At 41.6% G+C, this 25,718-nt stretch overlaps 1 protein-coding gene across 5 annotated transcripts in view; it reads right to left on the minus strand.

The window, feature by feature from the left end:
* Nucleotides 1-25,718, minus strand: part of agap1 (ArfGAP with GTPase domain, ankyrin repeat and PH domain 1) — a 189,483-nt gene that overhangs the window by 34,215 nt on the left and 129,550 nt on the right. For 3 of the 5 annotated variants that reach the window (XM_085448188.1, XM_085448187.1, XM_085448185.1), the window contains 4 exons: nt 22,194-22,298; nt 16,198-16,366; nt 14,100-14,264; nt 11,012-11,173 (listed from right to left, as the gene is read on the minus strand). In XM_085448188.1, the coding sequence (XP_085304314.1) occupies nt 11,012-11,173; nt 14,100-14,264; nt 16,198-16,366; nt 22,194-22,298 (601 nt within the window). Of the gene's footprint in view, nt 1-2,786; nt 2,865-11,011; nt 11,174-14,099; nt 14,265-16,197; nt 16,367-22,193; nt 22,299-25,718 lie in introns of all 5 variants that reach the window. The other 2 variants (XM_085448189.1, XM_085448186.1) reach the window with 2 other exon arrangements.

The following is a 25,718-nucleotide window of genomic DNA, read 5'->3' on the forward strand; positions in this document are numbered from 1 at the left end:
GTCAAATTTACATCAATCTCGATCGCTAGCAGTGTGACTCTGAAGTGCTGTACTGTGCGTTTGTAAGTTTTCTCCCCAACAAACACAAGAATTTCGACGAAACGCCATCACCTGCAGGTGCCTTTGGTTTCATTCTATAATACTGGACTTATTTTTCTACAAGTTTTAAACTTTGAGAGTGTTTAGACAACAGAGAAAAGTGTGAAAATGTTCATGCCTGACTGAGAAAAGTGTATAAAGTGTGTAGTGAGGGGTTTTACAGCCTTATACATCTATAATAATTATAAAAAATAAAGTTGGCTACTTTGCAGATTTCACTTATCGTGGGTTATTTTTTAGAACGTAACTCCCGCGATAAACGAGAGACCACTGTATGACTAGAAAGTGTAAAAAGAGACAAGTAAAGTTGATAAATCTTCACAAAAATAATGCTAAGTGTCTAAAAACAAATCAGGAACAAAATATGTCCAAAGCTGTCGCAGAACATGCAGCATGTTGCAGATAAAAGGCCAGATATTTTCCTCAGGAAGTGGAGGAGACCAAATACGGAGCTAAAAGTAAGAAAATGCCAGATTCACATACGTGATGATCGTGTTGATGAGTAACTGCTGCATGTGGAAACAATTTTTAAGAATTTACTTTCCTCAACTTTATTTCAGACTTTTTACAGTAGTAGTTCATTTCACTAAAAATAACTAAAGCTCTTTCATCGCACGTTCATGGGTAACACTGCTGTACGTGATTAAAATAAACCTCCAAGATCATACTGGATCTTCCAAGCACATTGGATTGGGTAATTTCTCATTTTTCTAACTAATTTAAGGACCATTTAGCTGTCAAAGTTACTTTAAACCCCAAACTTTGAAGGCGAAAACAATCAAGCTTATTTTTTGAAGAACTTTCTAGAAAATCGTGTCTTTGTCTTGACAGTTTAATTTGCTCATTCAGATTGGAAATGAAACAAAATGTGACTTTAAGCTATAAAAAGAGATTTTAAATCCTCTGAGGAAATCTTCAAAAAACTCCCCCTGATTTCTTTTCTTGCCTTGTTCGGCCTGTGTTTTTCTTTCTCCATTCGCTGCTGCGTGTGTCTAAATGTATGCACGAGAGCACAAACACACACAAACTCGGACGCCGACCACGCCGCACTGTGCGGGTAATTACTGCCACCGCTCTCGGCTACTGTGGGTGACATTCGCGCAGAGAGAGGTGGTGCCGAGGCAATTTGTGAACTCTGACACTGGCAACCTTTAACGGCAGAAAAGAACAAACCAAATATACAGCATTTACAAGACGCAGGGAGGAATGGTGGCAGGAAGAGGGGGAGGAGGTGGGGATTGGCAGAGGGTGGGTTGGTGGGGGTGGGGGGCAGGACATGCATACAAGCCTATCATCCATCCGGGGTGTGAGGTGTTGAGGCTCAGCGGGAGGTGTATGTGTGTTTGAGAGTGGAGGACGGGAGGTGCAATGAGAGGGGAGGCGTGAGGGAGACAAAAGGGGGCCTCGGGAAACACAAATTAAAAGCCTTAAATGTCACCGCACACAGTATTGCTTTGCGACACAGGTCATTACTCCCCATATTATTCGCAGCCTTTTACAACATTAATAACCTGGAAAATATTGCAGCCGATTGTTCAGAAGTCGCTCAGAGAAAGAAATATGTGGCTCTGTGTTTTTATTTTTTTTGCTCTTGAGCAGAAGACGGAGAGGAACCGAACCACAGCACATACTTCATGAAGGAGGAAATCACACCAGAAGATGCTCTGGAACACTATCGCACAAAACGCACATCACATTGTGGTGTATCATCACCTGTACAGCCCATGCTTCCAGGGTGGGGGTGTTTGGTTGGCTGTGTCCTCACAGGTGAGGCAGGTGGGGCAAAGAAATACAGGGGAAGGGAAAGACAGATGCTTTCTCCACTGGACCAAACACAGATGGACACACCGAGAAAGAACTGACTGGATGATTTGCAGCAAAAAGACTCTAAGAACTCTTTAGAGGTGAAACACATCCAAACTGCAGGATGAAAATATCCCTGTGTGGTTTATAAAGTTAGAGAAATATTTTTTTTCCCCATGGACAATACTGCATTACTCTCACATTGATTAAGACATATGAGGTGGTGAAAAAGATTTAAAATGGCAATTCCAACATGTTGTACATGGATATAAAGTGGACGGGAAGGTTAACTATGAGTCCAAGTCGGGCAAACATCCCATACTGACTGCAAAAATACCTTAAAACTGACTATGTGAGTCATAAATCCATAAAATTTACAGCAACATATTTAGTTTCTTTTAAAACTATATCAGGGTTTTTTCAGTTTTTCTTTTTTTTCAGAAGTAACCAATCCATGTTCAGTTTACAGCTCAGCTAGCAGCTCACTTTCAAGTTATGGTCCATGATGAGTGTTAAACTCTGTACTGACCTCAATTTTGGTAAAAAAAGAAAAAAAGGTGTATAATTTAATATTACTATATATTATACTACTAATACTATAAATATCACTAATAACTAATTTTCCCTCTTTGATCGAAGTTGATGATTCATTAAAGAATTAGCCTTCATGTTATAAAAGTGTCTCAGTGCTTCTTGCTTAAACATGTAAGTGACTCAAACCCAGTTTCATCATCTTTTTCTGCAAATCACCAACTCATTCATTCCTGGAATCAAAAGCACAAATCTCCAGCACAGGGGACTCCAACCCTGCAGTGGTGGGAGGGTCAGGGTGGAGGTCAGTTGGGGGTCTGTCCGTCCCACCACAGCAGTTTTTTTTTTTTTACCTTCTGAGTTCTGCAGACTGTTGGTGTAAATGCTGCGAAGGCTAGAGACGCGATTTAGTTTCCAAGCTTTACGTTTGGCTGCATCCCCCGACGGCAGGAAGAGAGAGAGAAAAGACGGCAGCGAGGAAGGAAACAGGAATAATGTGGGTATGAAGGAAGATCGAATGGGGACCCAAAGGAAGATTGAAGAAGGAATGAAGGAATAACAAAAGCAGGTCAAGCGGGTATGATAGAGGAATGAAGAAGAGATAACAGGCGATCCGAACAGGAACAAAGGAGACAAGGGACAAGAGAAGAGGAATGAATGAGGAATGAAACATGCAGGACCAAAGGAGAGGTGAGGCCAGATTTTAGGAATGAGACAACAAATATAAGACATAGACAGTAAAGGGGAAGAGGGAGAGAAAGAGAGAGACAGGTGTCAAAACCAGCAGTGCAGAGGATGCTATGGAGGGGGTGTGGCTCGGTGCTGAAGTGGGAGGAGCCAATAAGCACAATGAAGGGATGGAAGTCCGTGAAAGATCAACAAAGTACATCTTTAATCCACTACAAATAAAAAAATAGAACTTGGAAAAAATCTAAAGATGTCAATCAAAAAGTTTCTGCTCACATTTATCTGATAAAAAAATAACCAAACTAAAAATATTCATGACACTTTAAACCCACTGAAAGTCAAACAACAAGAGCCTCAAAAAAACCTGCTGTTGAGCTACAACTCAACACTTCCTCGAGATTTTCACATTAAAAGATAACCAAGAAAGTAAGAAAACTTATTTGCGGGCAATTTAGAGCGAAATATCAGTGTGTGATGTGTAAGGTTTGAACTTTTATTTCCTTTTTAGAATTGTGAGCTGCTGGTTGGATAGAATAAAACAAAAGTCAACTTAAACTTTGAAATTGCATTAGACAGTTTTCAGTATAATCTCTTATTTCATAGATATGATTAATTATTTTAATTAATCACCTTTAGCAGAATATAAAGGCAACATTCTTCAAAAAATATGGTCGAAACTGTGATAATGTGATTTTTTTAAGCATTAAATCAAACCTAAGTGCCAACAAATGATGGGACGATAAAAACGCTGAACTTCTGTAGCTCCTTTGTAGCTCTGATTCTTCCACAGGTTTGAGCTCTGTGACCTTTGACCTCTGCAAACTCTGTAATATTCACTCCCCCCTGGGGCTACTGCGAGCATTTGCCACCAAAGCAACATTTGCAGAGGATGAAATACAGCCGCGGCTGACACTTTAATGTTAGTCCGCTTTGTTTTCCTCGATCTGCCACAGGAGGCGAGGCGAGTGACGGATGGAATGAATCAGGGTGGTGTTAAAAAGGTCACAGGTTGGAGCCCCGAGAGCGCGAGCAGAGAGGCTGAAGCAGAGACCAGAGTCATGGATCTGAGATAAAAAACAAAAGCTAAAAAATGAATCAAGAGGCAGAAGCAGCTTCATGATATAAGACACCACAAAGTGATGGGACTCAGTTAAAACTGTCACTACACTCCACCTACATGAATATCCAGCCTGTTACTCCAGTATGAGCTTTTTTTCAAAGCAGGGGGACGTGAAGTGTTTTTCCTCTCAGTCTAACTCAGATATTATTTGCCTCTAAGTCGACTCATGGTTTAAACCATGTTGTGTAGCCTGCTGGATCATCTCCTCAGGGATCAGGGATCTAAGGAGGAACCAGGAGCAAGAGTTTCTCTGGAGCTCGCTGATATCAAAAATCGTACATTAGTGGAAGTTTGTGAAAGCTTGTTGCTTTCTTTTTCCTCATTTTCTCACTTTCTGATGTTATAATGTACACGGTATGAAGGTATGTTATGAATATAGTATAAGTATGTACAGGCTATAGCTGTAGTGAGTGTACAGGCTATGTCGATGTTTAATTTGATCTTTGAACGCTTTGAAGTTTATTTGAACAGTTTGTTACTCTTCATGTTGTATACTGGAGAAAACGTTAAAACATCAGCAGGTCTATCCAGCACTGACGATAGTCTTTGTATTTTGTGCGTCTCATTTAAAAAATCTTGTAAATGTTTCTCACCAACCTGTCTGAAAAAGCTTAAACATAAGTAAGTAAAGTAAAATTTATTTATATAGCGCTTTTCACAGATAAAAAAAAAAAAAATCACAAAGTGCTTTACAACACAAGAACATGTTTGTGTAAACTATATAAACTTGTGTCAGAGGGAGAGAGACTAAAACAAAGTGACTGACAGGTAACTGCAGGACCACCTGGTCTTTCCTCCACAGAGGCCCTCTTTGTTTCCCTTCTGTTTGACCCTCTCTGACCCTATTTGACCTGTGACGGAGGGCGGAGCCCACCTTCCTGATTAAGCTGCGACTTTAGAGGAATTCAAGGCCTTGATGAAGCAGTCAGAGAGCGGCGTGCTGCAGGTGCACCGACCACCTGACAACAATGAGGTGAAGCTCTTCAGCTGAGACACCGTCACACACGAATGTGATCTGAGAGGCGCGCACACAACTTAAACATCAGCTGTGAGCAGCTTTCCGTGTGAGGAATCAAAGCCACCGTTTCTCAACTTAAACTTCAGGAATGTGGCCACAGATTCAGCTTCAAACTTTTGAAGCTGAACGAAAGAGACTGAGGTCAACTTTCAAAGCTCAAATGGCAGCCCGGTGTCGAGGCTGCAGATCCACTCATGCTCTCATTATGAGGATGGCCAACTGCCATGACCAGTTGGGGGTGAGGAGAAGAAGATTGGTCAAAGACATGGTGTGGAAGAGAGCCAGAGATTAATAATAACTAATAATTAAATGCTGAGAGGTGTATAAACACATATTGAGTGAAAAAGGTGACTGAAGAAGAAATACTTCACACATCATAGGAATCCCCCAGAAGCCTAGACCTATTACAGCATAATTAAGGGAGGATTCAGGGTCACCTGATCAAACCCTAACTATATGCTTTAGCAAAAAGGAAAGTTTTAAGCCTAATTTAAAAGTAGAGATAGTGTGCGTCTCCTGAATCCAAACTGGAAGCTGGTTCCAAAGAAGAGGGGCCTGAAAACTGAAGGCTCTGCCTCCCATTCTTTTCCCATTCCCCCCACACTTTTAAATACTCTAGGAACAACAAGTAGGCCTGCAATGTGAGAGTGAAGCACTCTATTGGGGTCACACAGTACTATGAAGTCATTAAGATAAGATGAGCCCTGATTATTCAAGACCTTGTGTGTGAGGAGCTTTATGTATGTAAGACATTCTTGCATTTTAACAAATTGCTGTGTGTTATCTGACTTCATGGCTAGAAGTTGGGTGTCATCTGCATAGCAGTGAAAATGTGTGCTATGCCTAAGGGAAGCATGTATAATGTAGAGAACTAACTCAAAGACCACCACAAGTAAAAATGAAGAGCTACATTTGAGCTAAAATTTTCAGAATAAAAGTTAAAACCAAAATAAGTCAAAAAATGCCTATAAACTTGACAAACCAAGGATAGAACTAACAAAACTAAGAATGTTTAAAGCTGAAGGCTAAAAGAAGTAATTCGCAATTAACCCCGGTGAAACACATTAAATTGAACTAATCAAACTAGAACGAAACCAAAAAAAACCCCACATATCCAAAAAAATTAAATAAAAAAATCAATAGATGAACAAGAACTCTACCAAAGACAATAAGCCAAAACCAAGTCTGAATCAAAAAAGCATTGTGAAGAACAAAACAAAACAAAGTACTGCTAATGAGCAAGAACGGCACAAAAGAAGTCGTAGTTTGATCCAAAAATCCAAAATATCAGAGTAGAAACACCGACGTGAACTTGGTAAGTCCTTGTCAGTACACCTATAAAACCAACAAAACCAAGACCAAGTTAAAACAGAAAACTGAAACAACTATCACAAATCCTAACCCAATAAACTATGAATGCATTAATTAAACTAAACTAGATCAAATGCTACACACTAAAAAAATGCCCTTAAAAATCAAGATAAGTGAAAATCAAAACCCATTCATGGGTTTATCCCATCCTATCCCATGGGTTTAGTCCAAATGTAAGCGTGACAGAAGTCAGAATCAATGGATGAACCAGAAGTACACCAAAGATGACACGCAAGAATACCTTTAAAAAACATCTTCATGAATCTGACAAGTCCCAGTCAATACACCAATAAAACCAAGACCTGGTCAAAACAGAAAACTGAAATGCATCAGAACGGTAGTAAAACATCCTCATGAGCCATGAAGTCCAAATCCAGGTGAATACGGTGGAGCTGCAGGTCAGTGAGTCATTAAAAAGTCACGCACATTAGTCTGGCCAGAGGTCACAAAAAGCCCCATCTGAAACAAAAGATACTGGTGGGTAGAAGTATCACCATCACCACCAGGAACTTCCACTGGTGCAGCAAACTAAGGGTGAGAATCTCCGAGTGTGTGTGTTGGTGTGGTCCTACCTGGGGGAGCTCGGCCGCAGAGGGCGGTTCCCCCTCATGAATTACGCCAGGCCTCGCTCTGACATGAAGATACTTCACCCGCCCGCCCGGCGTGACAGGCGGTGAGCCAGCGGCCGGCTGAGCACGCTCAGTGCTTAATGGCTAAATTGGGAAGACTGTTACTAATCGCTTATTGAATAATGAAAGTGACACAGCTGATAAAAGATTTCAATACACTGGATTATTTATAATATTTCACTTAAGCCTCTCTGGCTGACTAATGTGGGGGCGAGATGAGGGAGCCGGGAAGCGTCTGATAACGAGTGGCGGTCAGAGGAAGTGATAATAAAACGCTTGCAGAGGGGGAAAAAAGGAGGAGGAGGAGTAAAGCATAAGGAAAACAGAGTGAAGGAGGAATGAAACAGATGAGACAAAACAACGAGGAACAAGATTAGAGGAGAAGATGGAAATGAGGACAAGAACCAGGAGGGGAGACTGAAAACGAAAAAGGAAGCATTGAGGGTGGACGTGAGGAAATAAAGGAAAATAAAGGGATGGAAATGAGCAGAGATGAAGGCAGATGCAGCGTCAATCTGTCACTCAGACAGCCACTTGTCCTGTCAGCTGCTTGATACCTCACTGATGGAGGGACGAACATTACACATCTGCTGCTGCGCCACATCTGTTCAACGAGCTACTGTGTGTGTGTGTGTGTGTGTGTGTGTGTGTGTGTGTGTGTGTGTGTGTGTGTGTGTGATAAAAGATCTCGATAATTATCACAAAAACATCAATAATGGTGATAAACTGAGGAGGAATTTAGGATGGAATCAGCCAATCAGGATACAGCAGCGGGCGGAGGTCATAGATGTGTGGTGCAGAAACAGAACAGAAAGAAACACACAGGTTGATGTTTAGCAGATCTTTCTAATGTATATATTTAAGTTTAATTTGTGGTTTTTATTCATGAATGAATCCATATTTTATTCTTTTTTTTCCTTTACGCCAGCCACTTTATTAATACTAAGAATTTTCTTCTGCTGTGTTTAGTGTGAAACACTTGATATGACGCTGCTAAACAAATTAATATTGGATCCAGTCTCTCAGCAGAAACGATCAGCAACAACCCATTAAACCACAATGTAAAAGGCTTACTTTAGAGTTTTCTTGCATTCAGTTTCCTTGATCAATAAAGAAGACGTATTATTGTTCTTCTTGTCATGAACATAATACTACAGTATATAATATATATATTAAGCATGGCCCAAGTTTCAGATACTGATGTATACAAAGAAAGTCTGTGAGAAAAAGAAAGTGGGCTCGTTTCAGAGTAGAATCAAACTCCAAGGCTTAAAAGTAAAGTACAAAAACCTGCAGTTCCTCTAATGTCCACTTGAGGCCGCCTCCAAAAGTGAATCAGTCTCACATTATAAGATGTCCACATGTTCACAGCAGAATTAAGCATGTTTACAGCCTGCTACAAAAATTGTTTGGGGTTCTATGGCTACATTCCTCCTTCACAATAACTGGATGGTGAATTTTTAAAATAATTTACCGGTTTTAATTGTATTAAGGCTTAAAGTTTGAAAGGTGCAATGCCACTTTGACTGACAGGTGTATAGCAACACATGTGGCTACAACTGCTGAACGGTCCCTGAATGGGACTCAAGCTAATTCAGTTGTTCTACAGACTATTATAAACAAAAGAAAAAATAACCCCCCCCCACAATAAATCAAAAATCTTTAAACATAATAACAAATTTCAACATCGAATCTAACCCAAGTCCAAACATTCATAAGGAATTGCTCCTCTAACTGTCCAACAATGATCGCCAAATGGCGGATGTCTCCATGCACTTAAATGATGCCAACCTGTCATATAAGCATATATAGAAGCATATACAAAATTAGCCATTAGTTAGTAAGCAGGTCTCTAATTGGCTTTTTGTAACTGTCTTTAAGATTTGTTCTGATCAACTTTAGCTTCATCAGGTTATCTGCAGCTGAATTATTACCAAAGACAATGCTTTTCATGTTTAATGTCTGCAGTATTAATATGAAAGCAGGTTTTTCAGCTGTTGTTGGATTCACTAATATGGAGTTACTGCTGTGCATGTACACACTCATTGATCCACAGACTTTACAGAGAAGAGGAAGACCAAACAGGGTGAAGAGATGAAGGGCTGAGAGAATGACAGGATGGAGAGATCCTTTCCTCATTGAGGAGGTCGAAAATCTCAGACAATCACATGACTGCGTTTCCCAGCCTAGGTCCCAAATAATCTACTAATGTCACTATGAACAAAGGTTCAGGGTTTTCTTATACACTCAACAAAAATATAAACGCAACACCTTTGTTACTGCTCCCATTCCCCATGGGATGGACGTAGAGACCTAAAATTCATTCCAGATACACAATATAACCATCCCTCCCAAACAGTGGTCACAAATCAGTCCAAATGTGTGGTAGTGGGCACATCTGCTATATTGAGATAATCCATCCCACCTCACAGGTGTGCCACATCAGGATGCTGATCTGACATCATGAGTAGTGCACAGGTGTACCTCAGACTGCCCACAACAAAAGGCCACCCTGGAATGTGCAGTTTTTTGCGCTATTGGGGGTCTGGGGACCCAGAACCGGTCAGTATCTGGTGTGACCACCATTTGCCTCATGCAGTGCAACACATCGTCGCATGGAGTCTATCAGATTGTCAATTGTGGCCTGTGGAATGTTGGTCCACTCCACTTCAATGGCTGTGCGAGGTTGTTGGATATTCGTGGGAACTGGTACACGCCGTCGTATACGCCGGTCAAGCACATCCCGAACATGCTCAATGGGTGACATGTCCGGTGAGTATGCTGGCCATGCAAGAACTGGGACATTCTCAGCTGCCATCTGCCCTGAACAATGTGAACCATGATTCATCCGTGAAGCGCACACCTCTCCAACGTGCCAGACGCCATCGAATGTGAGCATTTGCCCACACAAGTCTGTTACGGCGACGAGCTGGAGTCAGGTCAAGACCCCGATGAGGACGACGGGCATGCAGTTGAGCGTCCCTGAGACGGTTTCTGACAGTTTGTGCAGAAATTGTTTGGTTGTGCAAACCAATTGTTCCAGCAGCTGTCTGGGTGGCTGGTCTCAGACGATCTTGGAGGTGAACCTGCTGGATGTGGAGGTCCTGGGCTAGTGTGGTTACACGAGGTCTGCGGTTGTGAGGCCGGTTGGATGTGCTGCCATATTCTCTGAAACGCCTGTGGAGACGGCTTATGGTTGAGAAATGAACATTCAATGCACGGGCGACAGATCTGGTTGACATTCCTGCTGTCAGCATGCCAATTGCACGCTCCCTCATTGCTTGTGGCATCTGTGGCATTTTGCTGTGAGACAAAACTGCACATTCCAGGGTGGCCTTTTGTTGTGGGCAGTCTGAGGTACACCTGTGCACTACTCATGATGTCAGATCAGCATCCTGATGTGGCACACCTGTGAGGTGGGATGGATTATCTCAATATAGCAGATGTGCCCACTACCACACATTTGGACTGATTTGTGACCACTGTTTGGGAGGGATGGTTATATTGTGTATCTGGAATGAATTTTAGGTCTCTACGTCCATCCCATGGGGAATGGGAGCAGTAACAAAGGTGTTGCGTTTATATTTTTGTTGAGTGTAGCATCAATACACAAACTTTACAAAGATAGTGGGATTTAAGATTTGAAAACTAGAAAATAAAGGTCGGGTCAGTTTTAAAGATGTTTTCATTTGTATTTTTTTAAAGAACTAGGCGGGGAAAGTGCGAGGCGAGGGGGAGGGGAGATGGCGTTACCTTCCGCAGTACCAGAGAGGCCGTCGGCTTTGAAGTTACTGGTGCTCTTCTTCCGCCGGTGCTTCTTGCGGTTGGCGTGCGGCGATGGCGGCGGCTCCATCTTTGGACTGGTGGTGCTGGAGATGCTGGGACTGGAGCAGACGGAGTCTCCCAGGCCTGTGTCTGCAAATTTAACCAAATAAAATCACAAATAGAACTCTACACTGTTGCCATACTGCTCACAAGTGATCAATGGGCTTCTCTCACTATAATACTGCAGGATCTTTACCCATCAGTAAAATAACTGTTGCTGTAGACTGATGCCAAATATAACTAAACAGAACTACTTGGAGGGTTTTGCTTTCTAAAGACCAAAGAGCTTTTTGGTGGGTGGAGGATAGGTCGAGGCACCCATCTTTTTCTGCAGTGTCTTAAAAGGGGAAGTTTATGGTTGTGGAGAAAAACATTCAGAGATAATTTGAGATAGTTGTAAGTTTAATACACAAGTGGCCTTTCTTGTTTTATCTGCTGAGAACTTTGGACAGGTTTTAAGCTGGTTCTGGATTAAGTTTTTGACTAGTTTCATTTTGGTTTGACCTCAGCGTTTTTTGTTTTTTTTAAACCTTTAACATCTTCGAGGGCTTGTCACAGTTCTCTAAATTAGTCTCAGGGTCTTGGTTCCTTCATGTTACACCAGACTTATTTCTTACACTTCATAATGGGATTATTGGGACTTTCTTTTAAACTGGTTTAAAACTGCTTTCAAAATAAATTTTCCATTGGGTTAACTTAGGTTTGGGTATGATTTTAAATTTGGTTTGGTACTGGTTTGGAAGAACTTACAAGTTTTCTGATTTCGTTTTTGAGTACCCTAAAAAAGCTTTTGCGGTTGCTATTTTTAATAACTTCTGGGTTAGTTGTGAGCCTAATTTTGGACTCTGGACCTGGCTTTGTAGTTGACTTACAGGTTATGGAGGAATTGCTTCATCAGTGGGATTAAACTGGAGTCTTTTGTCTCTTCCTGTAATTTCACACTGCTGATATTGCGATCAGGATTGTGTGAAGTCCAGGCCATCAGATACAGGACTCCCTGCTCTTCATTCTGACTCTGGCTTCAGCTCTTGATCCTGCTGCACAGTTACCTTTGATACTTCACTAATGACCTTAATATGCATGGTGGCAAAACTCTTTGGCACAGAACAGAAGCTGAGTAAATCTGAGCGCAAAACCTCACACCTCGACTGCTCTATTTTATAAGCAGAACAGTAAATGTATAAATATGTATATATAATATCCGGAATCACCACTGACGGGGTCCAAATGGATTAAAGTAAACTATACTGAATCCCGTTCCGGTCGACATGCAGGCTCAGACCTGTGGGCGAGCGAGGCTATCAGCACAGTGAGTGGAGTCTCTCTCTCTCTGCCCTCCACTCTTCACGCCGGCTGCTGACAGCTGTGACTAGCGGCGGAATAAAATAACATTCAGCTTCCATCAATATCACGGCGCGGCGGCCACACTGACACGGGCGCGGTGTGTATCTGTGTGTGCAGATGGAAACACGTGTGCACACCACACACACACACACACAAACGTATCTTGTCGAGCGCTTGCTGGCCGGCGCATCCCCGAACGGCAGACAGCCCCAAGGACGGCCATAACTTATTTTACAATCGTTTAGTCTCAGCTCAAGTGGAAAATGTGACAACTTATCTCTGCTGACAAGATGCCATCCCCGAGCGCGCAATTAACCGCCGTGGATTAACGGCCCTCCCATCTGCAAGCCACGCTCCATCCACGTCAAACCCCACCACCGCTGCCCCCACCCCCACAACCACCTCATCCTGCTGCACTCTCTCTCAGTCCAAACTCTGATTGTTTTTCTGTGGTGTATTTTCTCTCATCAACAGTTTAAACACCAGCTGCTCAGACCACACAAACCACCACAGAAGAAGAAGCAGCTGGTCCAAAGACTACAAACTTTTCTTTGTTTTATGCTCCAGAAGGTGGCGGCAAAGCACCTGTGAGCCTAATAAACCTCAAAGAAGAAGCAGAAACTGAATTTTTTTCATGAGTTTAATCTTAATTTTAGTATTTATTTATTGCAGAATTTTATTTATTTTTGCATCTTTGCACTGTTTAATACAAATGTTTTAAGCAGTTTTGTAGTTATTATTAACTCTGACAGTTGATCTATGGAGGGCAGACCCCACCTAATAAAATATAAACAGGAGTATTTCGGAAATGATTGAATCTGCAGTATTTCCTCCTATTTATTTAACATGCTCAGTTTATTTACTTCTGTTTTTAATTTCCTTTCTGTATTTTTAAGATTTTATATTACTACTTATCTTTTCATTAGCTTATTTAATATGTAATATCTTTGTTTTTCTCATTTTTTTCTTCTCTATAATTATTTCCTATCATTTTGGCCTCGACACTGCTTGAGAACTGAGTGATGAGTTAACACATGTAAGTCTTGACTACTCGTTTGTCCCAATTATTTTTTTAGATTTCAGATATTGCCGTAAGATCTGTAACATTTCTCAGATCTCTGACAAAAGAATTCATGACTTCATCACCATTTTTAAGGTTAATTAATATCTTACTCTTGCATAAAGTACCTTTTAAGGATCCACAGGGACCTTAAAGGAGTGCCCTTACACCTATAGAAACTGTGTGTTTGTGTTGCCCCTGGGAGCCCATTGAGAGCGTTTCACAGCTTTAAACGTTATTTGAGGAAGGCTGGAGGCCCCAAAGAAGGAGCTGCCACTCAAGCTTAACATCAGGCTCATACACAGCCTGACAGCTGTCAGTCTCAGCTTCCTGCTCTGTGTGTGTGTTTGGTTAATACTGGCGCTTTAAGTCCTACACACCTATACACACACACAGACACACACACCAACATACACACACAGACAGTCCATTAGCTTGACAAACAGTTAAGGCAGTATTAGAGGTCTGGCAGCTGGATCAATGGGAGACAAATGATAGTCCCCCTCGCGTAGCTCCACGCTGGGGCCTTCAGTCCCATCTGTGTAGCTTCTCGTGTGACCTGCGGTTTAACTCAGGATCACATGACTCTGCGTGAGCGTGCCGGTCACTGACCTGTGCTGACTCCAGAGTTGGCGATGACGGTGGCCTCGGTCCACTGATCGGCGCTGGAGACGGAGTACGAGCGCTGGTGCATCCCCTCCGTGCCGCGGCTGTTGAAGGACACCAAGCTGACGCCGCTCGCCATCTGCGACACCGACGAGCTGCTAGTCACCGAGCCTGAAACACAAAGTGGAGACGTCAATGCGGCATATAAGGAAGATTCAGATACCTGCAGTGTTCACTTATCACTCATAACTTCTGTGAGAAAAGCTGCGTTAGCTTCTCTTTAAGAAACCTCCTTCCTAACAGCTCTCTTTCCTCTGATTGGACAATGACAGGAAGCCTGACGATAGCACCATACACTGAATATACAAAGATGGACATAGCTGTCCTTTGGTTTGTGGACTCCATCACTGGAGGAAGGTGAGTTTTTGGATTGAATTTGTCACGCTCCCCTCTACAGGCTGGGAGCAGTAACTACGGGCTCCATGTACAGTTAGCTCGGCATTCTGATCATTTTAACCAGCTGACTGAAGAAAACTGACACTTGAGCATGTTTCTTATGACCAGAGAATCACATTTAAAGCCCGTGCTGCTATTTAAGCTTCAAACGTCCCGAGCGTGGCACAGATCATCTGCAGACCTGCTCTTCCTTCCTTGGCGTGCATGCACACTCTCATTTACTTCACACAGAAACACGAGGGAGCCATAAAAGGCAGCCTCTCACGAGCCGGCTGCTTAAATCAAACCCTCGAGTCGGTGAGAGGCTGTGTGGTCCAGCAGCAGGGTGAGTCACCCCCACCCTCTTCCTCCTCATTCTCTCATTACAGCTCATTTCTTGGTGCTGGCTGAATGGAGCCAGGACTCTGATGGCATTAATATTCATGACAATAATTAGTACATGGAGTACAGCTCACTGAATATTCATGCTATTAGCTCGGGCCTCCTGCACGCGCGCATGTGTGTGTGTGTTTGTGTGTGAGAGAGAGATTTAAGCCTCATAAGCGCTGCTTTTATGTGTGTGTGTGTGTGTGTGACACGCAGGATTACGCTCTACCTTTTGTTTTACGACGTCTTCCTTCAGGTGATAAGACACGTTTGCTTCGAGGCTGAACTGCAGATTTTTCCCCTCCTCCTTTCAATCAATCTTTATTGACTCAGAACGAACAAAACAACGCTCGTGTTTATGATGTCAGAGCGAGAGTGGCGATTAGAAGCACAATTAGGAAACAAGTGTGTTGATGACGGGCTAATCGCTGCTGAGTGGAGGCGAGACTTCATGTTCACTCCTTTATGTTTTCATATTTCAGCTCATTTTTATTACATCATTTCAATAACGCTGATTCAGTTTTTCCGTTATTTAACACAACGCTTTTACCTCCAAACACGTTGTTGGTTTCTACGTGTGAATGCTGACAGTTACATTTAAGCCTTTCAAAGACACTTTTAGAAAATAAATGCAAATTTCTTTTTCTTTATGTTAGTTTGTCTCAATAGAAATCTCAGTTTTAATCATTCTCCCAATAACAGTAGGAGAAATGTGAAAACCTATTGTTGTTATGGTATCATTTTAAAAGAAATAGAAGATTTGGATGTTTAAAATAAAATGAGACATCTAAAAGCATGAACATGGAGTTTAAACAGGTATCTTACTTAATTACAGTGATTAATAATAATTTCACAAATTAACCATTAAACCTGGATATCCACATGAAAATTGACGTAAAGACTCGTTACTTTAAACTATAACAAATGGACTTCCTGATTGGATGTTTGATAGCAGGAGTGAATATTTTTGAAAACGTAAGTTGCAATAAACTAAATAGAAAACTTTTATTTAGATTTAAATGCATCCTGGTAAATTCCTTATAAGTAATTATGGCTTTTGTTTTGAAAAATTAGATACGTTAGAGCATGCACTTCTAGATGATGAATTCTGATTATTGTAAACGGGTGTTCAGCAGTAAAAAGAAAAAGTTGAATTTCAGGTAAATCATTGCCGTCCAATCACAGAGGAGGAGGGGTGTGACAAAGATCTCCCTTATACCTATGGCTGAAAGGTTTGAAGGACTGATACAGACGCTCTCAGGTGTCAGTTTGCAGGCCTCACCTGAAGTCTGTCCGAGCTGCAGGCTGCTCATGTCCTTCGTCAGGCCGTTGGTTTTGGGGCTCGGCATGGCGGCGCAGGTGGATACGGCGCGCGGTGGCCTCTTCCCCGGGACCTTCACCGTGGTCCTGAGCAGGTCGATTTCCTTCCCGTGGACGTTCTGCATGTAGTCCTGACAAACAGAAGGCAGCATTCAAACTTTATTGTGTTGAAGTCCCGTAATCTTTAAACCTACATGAATCTCAAACCCATTTTTATTCGTACGAGTATTCAGACATTTTACAACCGTTTAAACCAGAGAAAGCATTTTAAAAATGTAATTACATGCAATCATTGACCAAGCAGGCCCACTGACAGCAAACAAACACATGGGACAACACTTAGAGCACAAAACACAAAGCAAGTAAAATGAAGTGTGCGTGTAAGCGATCTCATCAACACGAGTGGGATTATTTGGGATAATAAACCTCCCAAATCCGTCAAACATACAATGAAAACAAAGCAACACTAATCCCTTAAAGCGGCACTGAAGTGGCCCAACACTCGGACTCTGATTGGCTCTGCCCGTTCGCCAATGTGCCTGAAACAAGAGCGACCACTGTCAGGGTCCTCGGCAGCCCCCCTAGCGAGGAGCCCCCCTCCGGTCCAGACCGGATGGATCAGACAAGAAGTGGTGTTTAATGACGAACGAGAGGTGCTTGTTAAATCCACCCCCACCTCTCTGACGGTGGCAGAGAATCAGTGGTGACCCAAGAGAAGCACGGCACCTTGGGAGGTCGGCCTCCTCTTCAGGATCAAGGTGGTGATGAGAAACAAAGCTTGTGGATTAAAAAGAGAGTCTGATATATATATTTTTAAGACATAGAGAAGGGAAATAAGTGTTGGTTTGGAGAAGAAGGCTATTACAAGTATATATTTTTTTCTATCTGAAGAAAAAATAATTATTTCACATTCTTAACCATTACAAAGAACTATCTAATGGATCCAGATGTTCCATAGCAGGACAATGAGTCGAGAACATCCAGCCAGTGAACCTCTACAAATTTAAAAATGTGTATAAAACCAAGCCCCAACTATAAAACAGGACAAAACAAGTCTAGATCAACCCAAAGCGATTCCCAATCCAAGCTAATAAATGAGTCTAAATGTAGGTCAAAACAGCCACAAAAATGGTTCAAAGCAAACTTTATAAAACCAGTTTAAAATATGTCCAAACCAATCAAGGTCAAAACCAGACAAAAGCAAAGCAATAAAAGCCAAAACAAACTATTTAAAACTAAGATAAAACCAAAGGGAAACACCGAACCTAAAAACACTCCAAAGACGTACCCAAAGCCAAGTACAAAACCAAGTGGGAGTTTGTCTAAATAGTGTCCAAAAACATAACCCAAAATCAGTCCAACGTAACGACTGAAATCCAACCTCAGAGCAGATACCTGATCTAAGCAACATGAAGTTATTTTGATTTACCTGAAAAAAAGAAAAACTGAGCCACAACTTCCTGCATCGCCTCCTTTTCACTATTTATGAATGTCGAAAAATTGTAATAAGCCATAAGACGATAACCTGTTCCAGTGTATTCTGGAAAATACCAAACCCTCTTTCACTTTCCACTTGGATTCCTCACCTAAACTCAACCAAAGCTTGACACCAACTAATAAAGTTTCTTATTTTTCCCCATTTTTGTCAATGTTGTGTTCATCTCTGACACACTACAGCTTTCATTAGAGCTGCGCTGCTCTATACAGTTGAAGTAATTACTGTTAAATGCAAACTGTTCGTGGCATTATTTCAGAAAGCATCCTCGGTTTGCTGTTATTGCACAGACTTGGATAATAATGCACACATTTATAACACACGCACACTCTTTCAGTGTTTCCCGCCTCCCTCTGGCAGCTCGGCTGACAAAAGGCCAATTCAAAGCCAAGTGCTCTCGACGGTGTCTTAACAAGCCACTGGAGAGCCCTCGAGCCAGGGGCCCGCTGGGTAAACCCTCCACACCCACACAAATGCGCACACACTCACATACACACCCCTCCGACAGATTGACCGAGGTAATTGAGTCTCCATTTGCATCTGAGAGCTTTCATCATCGGCCCGATCGTCCACACCACGCAGCGGCGTCCAGGACGGATGTGTGTATCGACCAAACAAACCGACAGCAGGTGGTGACGAGTGTGTGTGTGTGTGAGAGAGGACGAGAACATGTTGTCAGCTTATGAACGCGGAAGAAAGAAAGTGTATTTAAGAGTGTGTGTGTGTTTGCGTGCAGTCAGTATAAATGGACGCATTAACGGCAGCATCAGTGTGAAAAATGCAACATGAACTGAGAGCTGGATACTGCTGACGCCAAAGGAAACATGAATCCATAAAGAGCGAACTACTTCACAACACGATCGATGGGTAAACAGACGACAGCAGATAAAGGAGAAGAAGAAGAAGCTCTGCGATCAGACTGAAAATGTGGAGAAAGTGATGAAGGTGCAGAGATGACAGGTACAAAACCTAATTTAATAACAGTTACAAAGACAAGTACAAAGTTGCTCCATAACTAGCCCGAACAGGTCCAAAACCAGGTCAGAACCAAATGCACAACCCAGACTAAACATGTCCAAAACAAAGTCACAAACCAAGCCCAAAACCCAGACTAAACATGTCCAAAACAAAGTCACAAACCAAGCCCAAAACCCAGACTAAACATGTCCAAAATCAGGTCACAAACCAAGTCTAAAAAGTAGGCTGAACAGGTCTAAAACTAGGTCCCAAACAAAATCTAAACATGTCCAAAACCAGGTCAGAAAGAAGTGCAAAGGCTAGCCTAAACACGTCCACGTTGAAACCCATGTATAAAAATCGGTGCAATACCAAGTACAAAGTCAAAAACAAAACCACCTTAAATAAGTTTAAAACTAAGCCTAGGACCTACCTGAACAAGCCCAAAACCAGGTCAGAAACCAGTGTCAAAAAACCTGAAGAGATCTATAATCCATGTTCAAACCTAAAGCCTAAACGAACTTAAACACATTACATAACAGGTTTTTATGGTTTGTGTTATAAATTACATCTGTTGATATGCAAACTGTAAATATACATTGCTTTTAATGCAAAATTATCTCAATGGACAGAAAACTGTAGTGTCTTCAAGTTATTATCTAAAGACTAAAAACTGAACTTGCATTTAAGATTCACTGAAGTTAGAACTTTCTATTCTAATTCTAATCAATTATTACTTTTACTGCTGGATTTCGTTTTGAACATTTGGATTTGGGATGTTTAAAAATGAATGTTTTAAGACCATCTTGGTTTCTATCTTGTGTTCACTCAGCGTTGGTTAGCTCTTTGCCTTAGTTTCAGGCTTATGAACACAAAAAAAGAAAAGAAAAACTGACTTCTAATCATTCTTTCTTGCACAAGAGTTTCTAAAAAATCTCTGCTCTTAAGTGCTCTTAACAACTCTCACTGCTCAGAGTCACATCGTGACAAGAGGCGATTAATTACTCTCGCCTTTTGTTGGCCTGATCTTCTCCTCTTTAGACTTTTCTTGGCAATTAGGTGGCATCTATTGCCATCCACTTAATTAGCGGCATTAATGTGATTTCTTTGCACATAGTCGGGCAATTAGTGGTGCTGATTGAGTTTCATTCGATTAGCCTCCGCAAACACGTTAATTGACGCCGGAGCTGCAGATGCAAAGCATTCAGGAAAACCTGGCTTTTGGTGCTGGAGGGGGTTTGTGTGTGTTGATGTGTTAAGTGATGAGTTTTAACACTAATTTACTGCATCAGCTGCTCTAATGGCTGATGGACGTGTGCAGTTTGGTGAAGTGTGGATATGTCTGAGCAAATCATTTGTGATTTAATGTTTCTGCAGATAAAACCAATAGTCAATTAGTCAAGAACAGCATAACAATAATCTGCAACTTCTAAAATGCGCTAATCATTGTTCATTTAGGTCATTTTTCAACCTAAAACAAATATTTTCAGGTTCTAAGATACTTTTTTGTCTGTCGGTGGGTTAAAACAAGAAAATCCAGGCAACATGGAGGGGACCTTTCATGCTTTTCTGATCAGCTTTGCACAAAACAAGCCATCCGTTGTCAAACAAAACAATCTGAATCCTGAAGAGATCAAACATGATGTCCAAGCAACCCTGAATCAGTGAAATGAAGGCTAAAACCAGTTCAAATAAGTCCAAAAAACCATCGAAAACACATAATTACTGAGCAGAGACCAACAAGAATGAAAAGAAAGCGAGCATACTCCTAAATTACAATGTTTCTAAATCAGATGTCTATAGAGTCCTTTACTCATTTTTTCCACAGTATTTTTCACTCCCATCTCTTGTAGTGACCCCAGCACTATCAAGTGGTCAATCAACTGTTTTCCAACCGCTCCATCCACCCCAACCTTATCCTGTCACCTCCAGTGCAGTTCATACATGTATTCCTTTATTGATTCAAAGCAAAAATATCGCCGCTTCATAAGAGATACAGTGGTCCCTCGCTATAACGCGGTTCACCTTTCGCAGCATCGCTGTTTCGTGGATTTTTTTTGTGCAATTTTGCATTTTTTTCCTTTTCTTTTTTTTTTTTTTACAGCACATTGTGTCCTGATTGGCTGTAGACCATTGTCAATCAATCTCATGCCGTGTCTCCTGTACAGTACAGAATGCGTCCAGCTGGTCAAATTTCTTCGATCACTAGTAGTGTGACTCTGAAGTGCTGTACTGTATGTTTGTAAGTTTTCCCCCAACAAACACAATCATGTTGACAAAACGTTTTGCACCATCAAAAGCAACCGTGGGTGGTTTCATTCTATAATACTGAACTTATTATTCTACGAAGGTTTGAACTTTGAGTGTTTAAATAAGAGAAAAGTGTGAAAATATTCGTGCCTGACTGAGAAAAGTGTATAAAGTGTGTAGTGAGGAGTTTTGTAGCCTTAACACATGTATAATAATTGTAAAATAAACTTGGCTACTTCGCGGATTTCACCTTGCGCGGGCTATTTTTAGAACGTAACTCCCGCAATAAACGAGGGACCACTGTAAACAGTATTTTTAAAAAATAATCAATAAATTTCATTTATGTTTAGTTTAGAATTTGCGATTTTTAGCTTCTAAATATGTGAAATTGGCTTCCTTTCTTTGTTATTTAAAACAGTTTCAGAAAATTCTTCCAGTTTTCGACTGATGAACAGATTAATTAAACCACTTTAAAACGCAATCTTGAACTGAAGAATGCCCACATGGAAAATACGATGTAATTAAAGAAAATTATGAATACATTTTCACAACAAGTAAGAAAGAAAACAAAGTAACCGTATTAACACTATTACACACTGAAATGCTTTTTGTGTTCATTTTTATGATCAAATTTGTGATTTTGTAAAGCATCTTTTTGCACAAAACAACTGTATGTCTACATTTTAACATAAAAGAAAAAGAAGTCAAAATAAAACAAATTGATATGCACTCGTGGCCAAAATTCTTTGAAAACAAAAAAAAAAGACAAAAAAACGTTAATTACACAACAAAAATGTGGCAAAAACCTATCAGAGGCAATACATCTAATCTGACTTCAGACTGAGCAAGAGGACAGAGAGAAAACGAGCAGCAGACAGAGTGAAAGACACAAAAAAGTGTGTGTGTGTGTGTGTGTGTGTGTGTGTGTGTGTGTGTGTGTGTGTGTGAGAGAGATAATAAAGCAGCGTCGGGGGCAGGATATTGTGCCAACAGGGCAGAGAGCTGGGGCAATTAGCAGAGACATTACAGATGATATTCACATCATCAGCGCCGACGTGGGCAAACAGATGACGAGTCCTAATTAATACACAAGCCATCAACACACACACACACACACACACACACACACACACACTCGCAGGGGAGAGATGAAGAGCAGCAGATAGATGGAGGTCAGTGCAGGCTGGCAGAGCGCTGCAGTCTAATAAGCATTCACAGTGGCTGTATGTGTTTGTGCAATTGTGTATGTGTCTTACGTGTAGGCTCGGGTGATAGGTGAGCAGACCGTTGTCACACAGCGTCACGTACTTCTTCTTCCACTCCTTGTTGAGGGATTTACCGCTCCTCTTCAGCAGCATGCCCTGCAGAAAACACACAGATAAACACACTGTCAGCACACGCCTTTCAATGCAGCTGTGCACTTTGAACATAAACAGCATCATCATCTGCAAAAGAAATTTCTGAACTCCACTATGATAATCCGAAGCCTCTCCGATAAGTTCCTCGGTATGTAGATGTACTCCATCGTCGCTGTCTTGAACGGCAGCTCTGCAGCGTCGGTGAGCTCGACCAGCTCTGGTTAAAGTGGCCATCAAGCGCCCAAGCACACCGACAGAGCAAAAGTAGAACAGCTGTGGCGCACCATTATGGTCAAGTGGGAGTACATACAGGGCAGATGCCACAATCCAAACAGGCAGTGTATGCTCGCTGTTGTCACCCAAAGTGAGGCCAAAATGGTCATGCAGTGAGCTCTGGTGTCATTTTGGTTGTGCACCATTTTTGTAACCTGACTAAATCTGTTAATAAAATACTTTGACGACGTCGCTTCTTTTCTTCATTTCTTGACATTAAAAATTTATAATAGCTTTGTAGAGATATTATTGAAGGTAATGAATGTGTTAATGGAAAGGTTGGAACAGCTGAAGGTGAACAGTACAACCATTTTGAGAAATGAACAGATTACCAACTTATTTGATGGTTTCAATGTTAAATTTGGTGATGATACAGAAATTACTGGTTTGATCACAGGAGATTTGACTCTTTACATGGTAGTTTTCTTCAGTTAATGAAAAAAGAATCTTTGATTTCAAAGTGAGCAGGAAGACATCCCAATAGAAAGTTACTGACAGTGAAGTCTTGCTGGAAATGAATGGAAATATTTAGGGACTCATTTAGGAAAACCTAGCTTTTTCGTGCTGGGGGGGATTTGTGTGTATGCTTAAGATCCGACTGTGATCCAGTCTTTGGCAATATCAAACAAACAAAACTATAAGCACACTTTAGCCTCAAATGTCTCTGTGATTTCACATACAGAACCAAAAAGAGAGTAAAAAAAACACAACTCCGTTCAAAAGTGGACAAAAAATATATGGAAATTATTGTCCACTTTTGAGTCCTAATTGTGCATTTTAAAGCCTCTCGATTCCTCGATCTTTGTGCGCGCTGGAGCTAAATGACGTCCAGAATCGGCTGAGTGAAGCTAATGAGCGAAACGAGAGAAACAACATTTAAAAGATCAGAGATGAGAGGAGCTGGATGTGAATAGATGGAAGGAAATCAGCGCTCATTTAATTGTCTGACTATCTTTTTGTTCGCTCTCTCTCCTACGCACATCAGCTGCGGCTGACTGACCGTTTAGGCCAAGCGATCGCCCGCTCACCGCCCACACTTCATTAGGAGAGAGAGAGAGCAGGAAGGTCAAAGAGAAGGCGAGAGAGCGGGATCAAAATAGGAGAAAGAAGCAGAAAAAAAAGAGGAGGCAGAGGGAAGAGGGGGAGGAGGGAGGAGGGGGGATAAAACTGTCCGCTGATTAGCAATTACAGCCGCGCTGCCACGCGTGTCACTTCACTGGACCTCTACAACATTAACACTCCGACAGAGGGTATTAATAGAGTCCAGCCGTGAAGGGAGGAAGAGGGGGAGTTAGAGGAAGATGAGGAAGTGGGGAGTGAGACGGACAGGCCAGGCTGATGGACAGAAGCCTGCTCGCCGGCGCCCCGGCCGCTCAGCTTTCATTAAGGCGGTCAGTAGTGGTGGGATAGCGCGGTAGGCCCGGGGTGACCCTCGCCGCCAGTGATGGTGCATTCAGTGTAATTGGCGGTGACATAATGCCATGAAGAAACGTCTCAGAGTGACAGAAGCAGGGGAGGAAAGGACAAGATGGCGAGCTATGAAAGAAAGGAGACCAATTTTTACCCTGGAAGGTCTAAAATACATTTTCAAGAGTAATATATGAGACTGAAATTCGTCTTGTAAGGATGACACCAGAGGCAAAGTAGAAAATAAAAGATTGAATAAACTAGAAATACCCCAGAAAGGCCTTTAGTTTTGTATTAATAAAATAATACACCTCTATTACAGACAGTGAAACACAGAGTAAGGTTGGGTAGGACACCGTTTTACATTTAGAGACTGTTTAAAAAAAGGATATAACCCATTGTTTTCAGAAGATCCAATCTAAATTCTCAAGGCTGGTGTTTTGTCCACAGCCTTATTGGATTTTGGGGCCAGAAGTGAACAAGTTGATAAGTGATAAGTTTAATTTGATCGGCCAACTTCAGGAAACCTGCAAAGGGGTAGGTAGATTCTACAGTTTCCTGCACCAAACCTTGAGCTAACCTTCTAACCTTCTGTTAGTGCCATTAACAACACAAGCCTTTTTGTGTGACAACAACACAGCAAGTCAAATTAGCTACAGTTCCTCTAACGTCCATTTGAGTGAGTCAGCTTCAGACTCTAAGATGACCAACTTTACAGCAGAAATAAATATGTTTATGACATCTTGACATTCTACTTTTGCATCTTTTTGGCTACAAGATACCAAAATGACAATGGACATTAAGCTAAGCTATGTCGATGTCTTATTAACAGTCTGTCTTCAGCTCAGACATCAAGTGATACTTCAAAGCTGTTACTGCTAACAATGAGAATTAACCTACATTTGTCAGGATTATGTTTCATTTAAAATCATATTTAGAGCCCAAAAACACATAATAGAGACCGATAGAAGCATGTCTTGAGTGGAACATTCCTTTAAATTGTATAATTATATCACCATAAAACCCCCCAAAAATACAGTGATATATAATTTAGGTCATATCAGAATAGATGTTCAAATGTCCTGCTGGTATTACAGACAGTGAACTCCCCACAGACACTCGACAGCAGTGATTCCACTAATTTCAGCTCATGTCACGAGGAAGTGAAACAGAGCAGTGTGTATGCGTGTGTGTAACAACAGGGCTTCCCCACGGTGCGCTAAACACGACTTGACGAGCTTCCTGCTGCTCTGAAGTGAAAGCTGCCGGCAGCCGTGCAGCTGTCAGGCCAGCTGATCATCCATTACTGCCTGTTAGTGAGCGAGTGCCAACATGTTTCCCGGCAGAGCCAGCCAGCCAGAGAGGACGTGTGTTTACATGACGACCATCATCCAATAAGACTTCAGGTCAGATAACTGTGGTGCGGGCTTTTCAATTATAATCCATCAGACGGATCATTTAACAGATAAATCTACAGTCTCAACACTCAAGAGGGATTTTTATTGTCAAGGGACGGGTGATTGAAATTAGAGTCACTCATGTAAACTCACCTTGACAAGTAAACACTGGCGATAATCATTTGAAGCAAAGAATACTTTAAGATTGTTAAGAAAATATATTAAGATGCTGAAGGAAAGAAAAGAGGAATAAAGAACCTGTGACAGTAACCAACCAAGAAAAAAAGATAATTCAGAGGTTTAGTCAGTGCTATTAGACACTTTAAGCCTTAAGAAGGCAGTTGGT

The sequence above is a fragment of the Copadichromis virginalis genome, linkage group LG23, assembly GCF_057382275.1.
Source record: "Copadichromis virginalis isolate Kocher_CV1m ecotype Utaka linkage group LG23, C_Virginalis_male_GT1.1, whole genome shotgun sequence".
In the NCBI taxonomy this organism is placed as follows: domain Eukaryota; kingdom Metazoa; phylum Chordata; class Actinopteri; order Cichliformes; family Cichlidae; genus Copadichromis; species Copadichromis virginalis.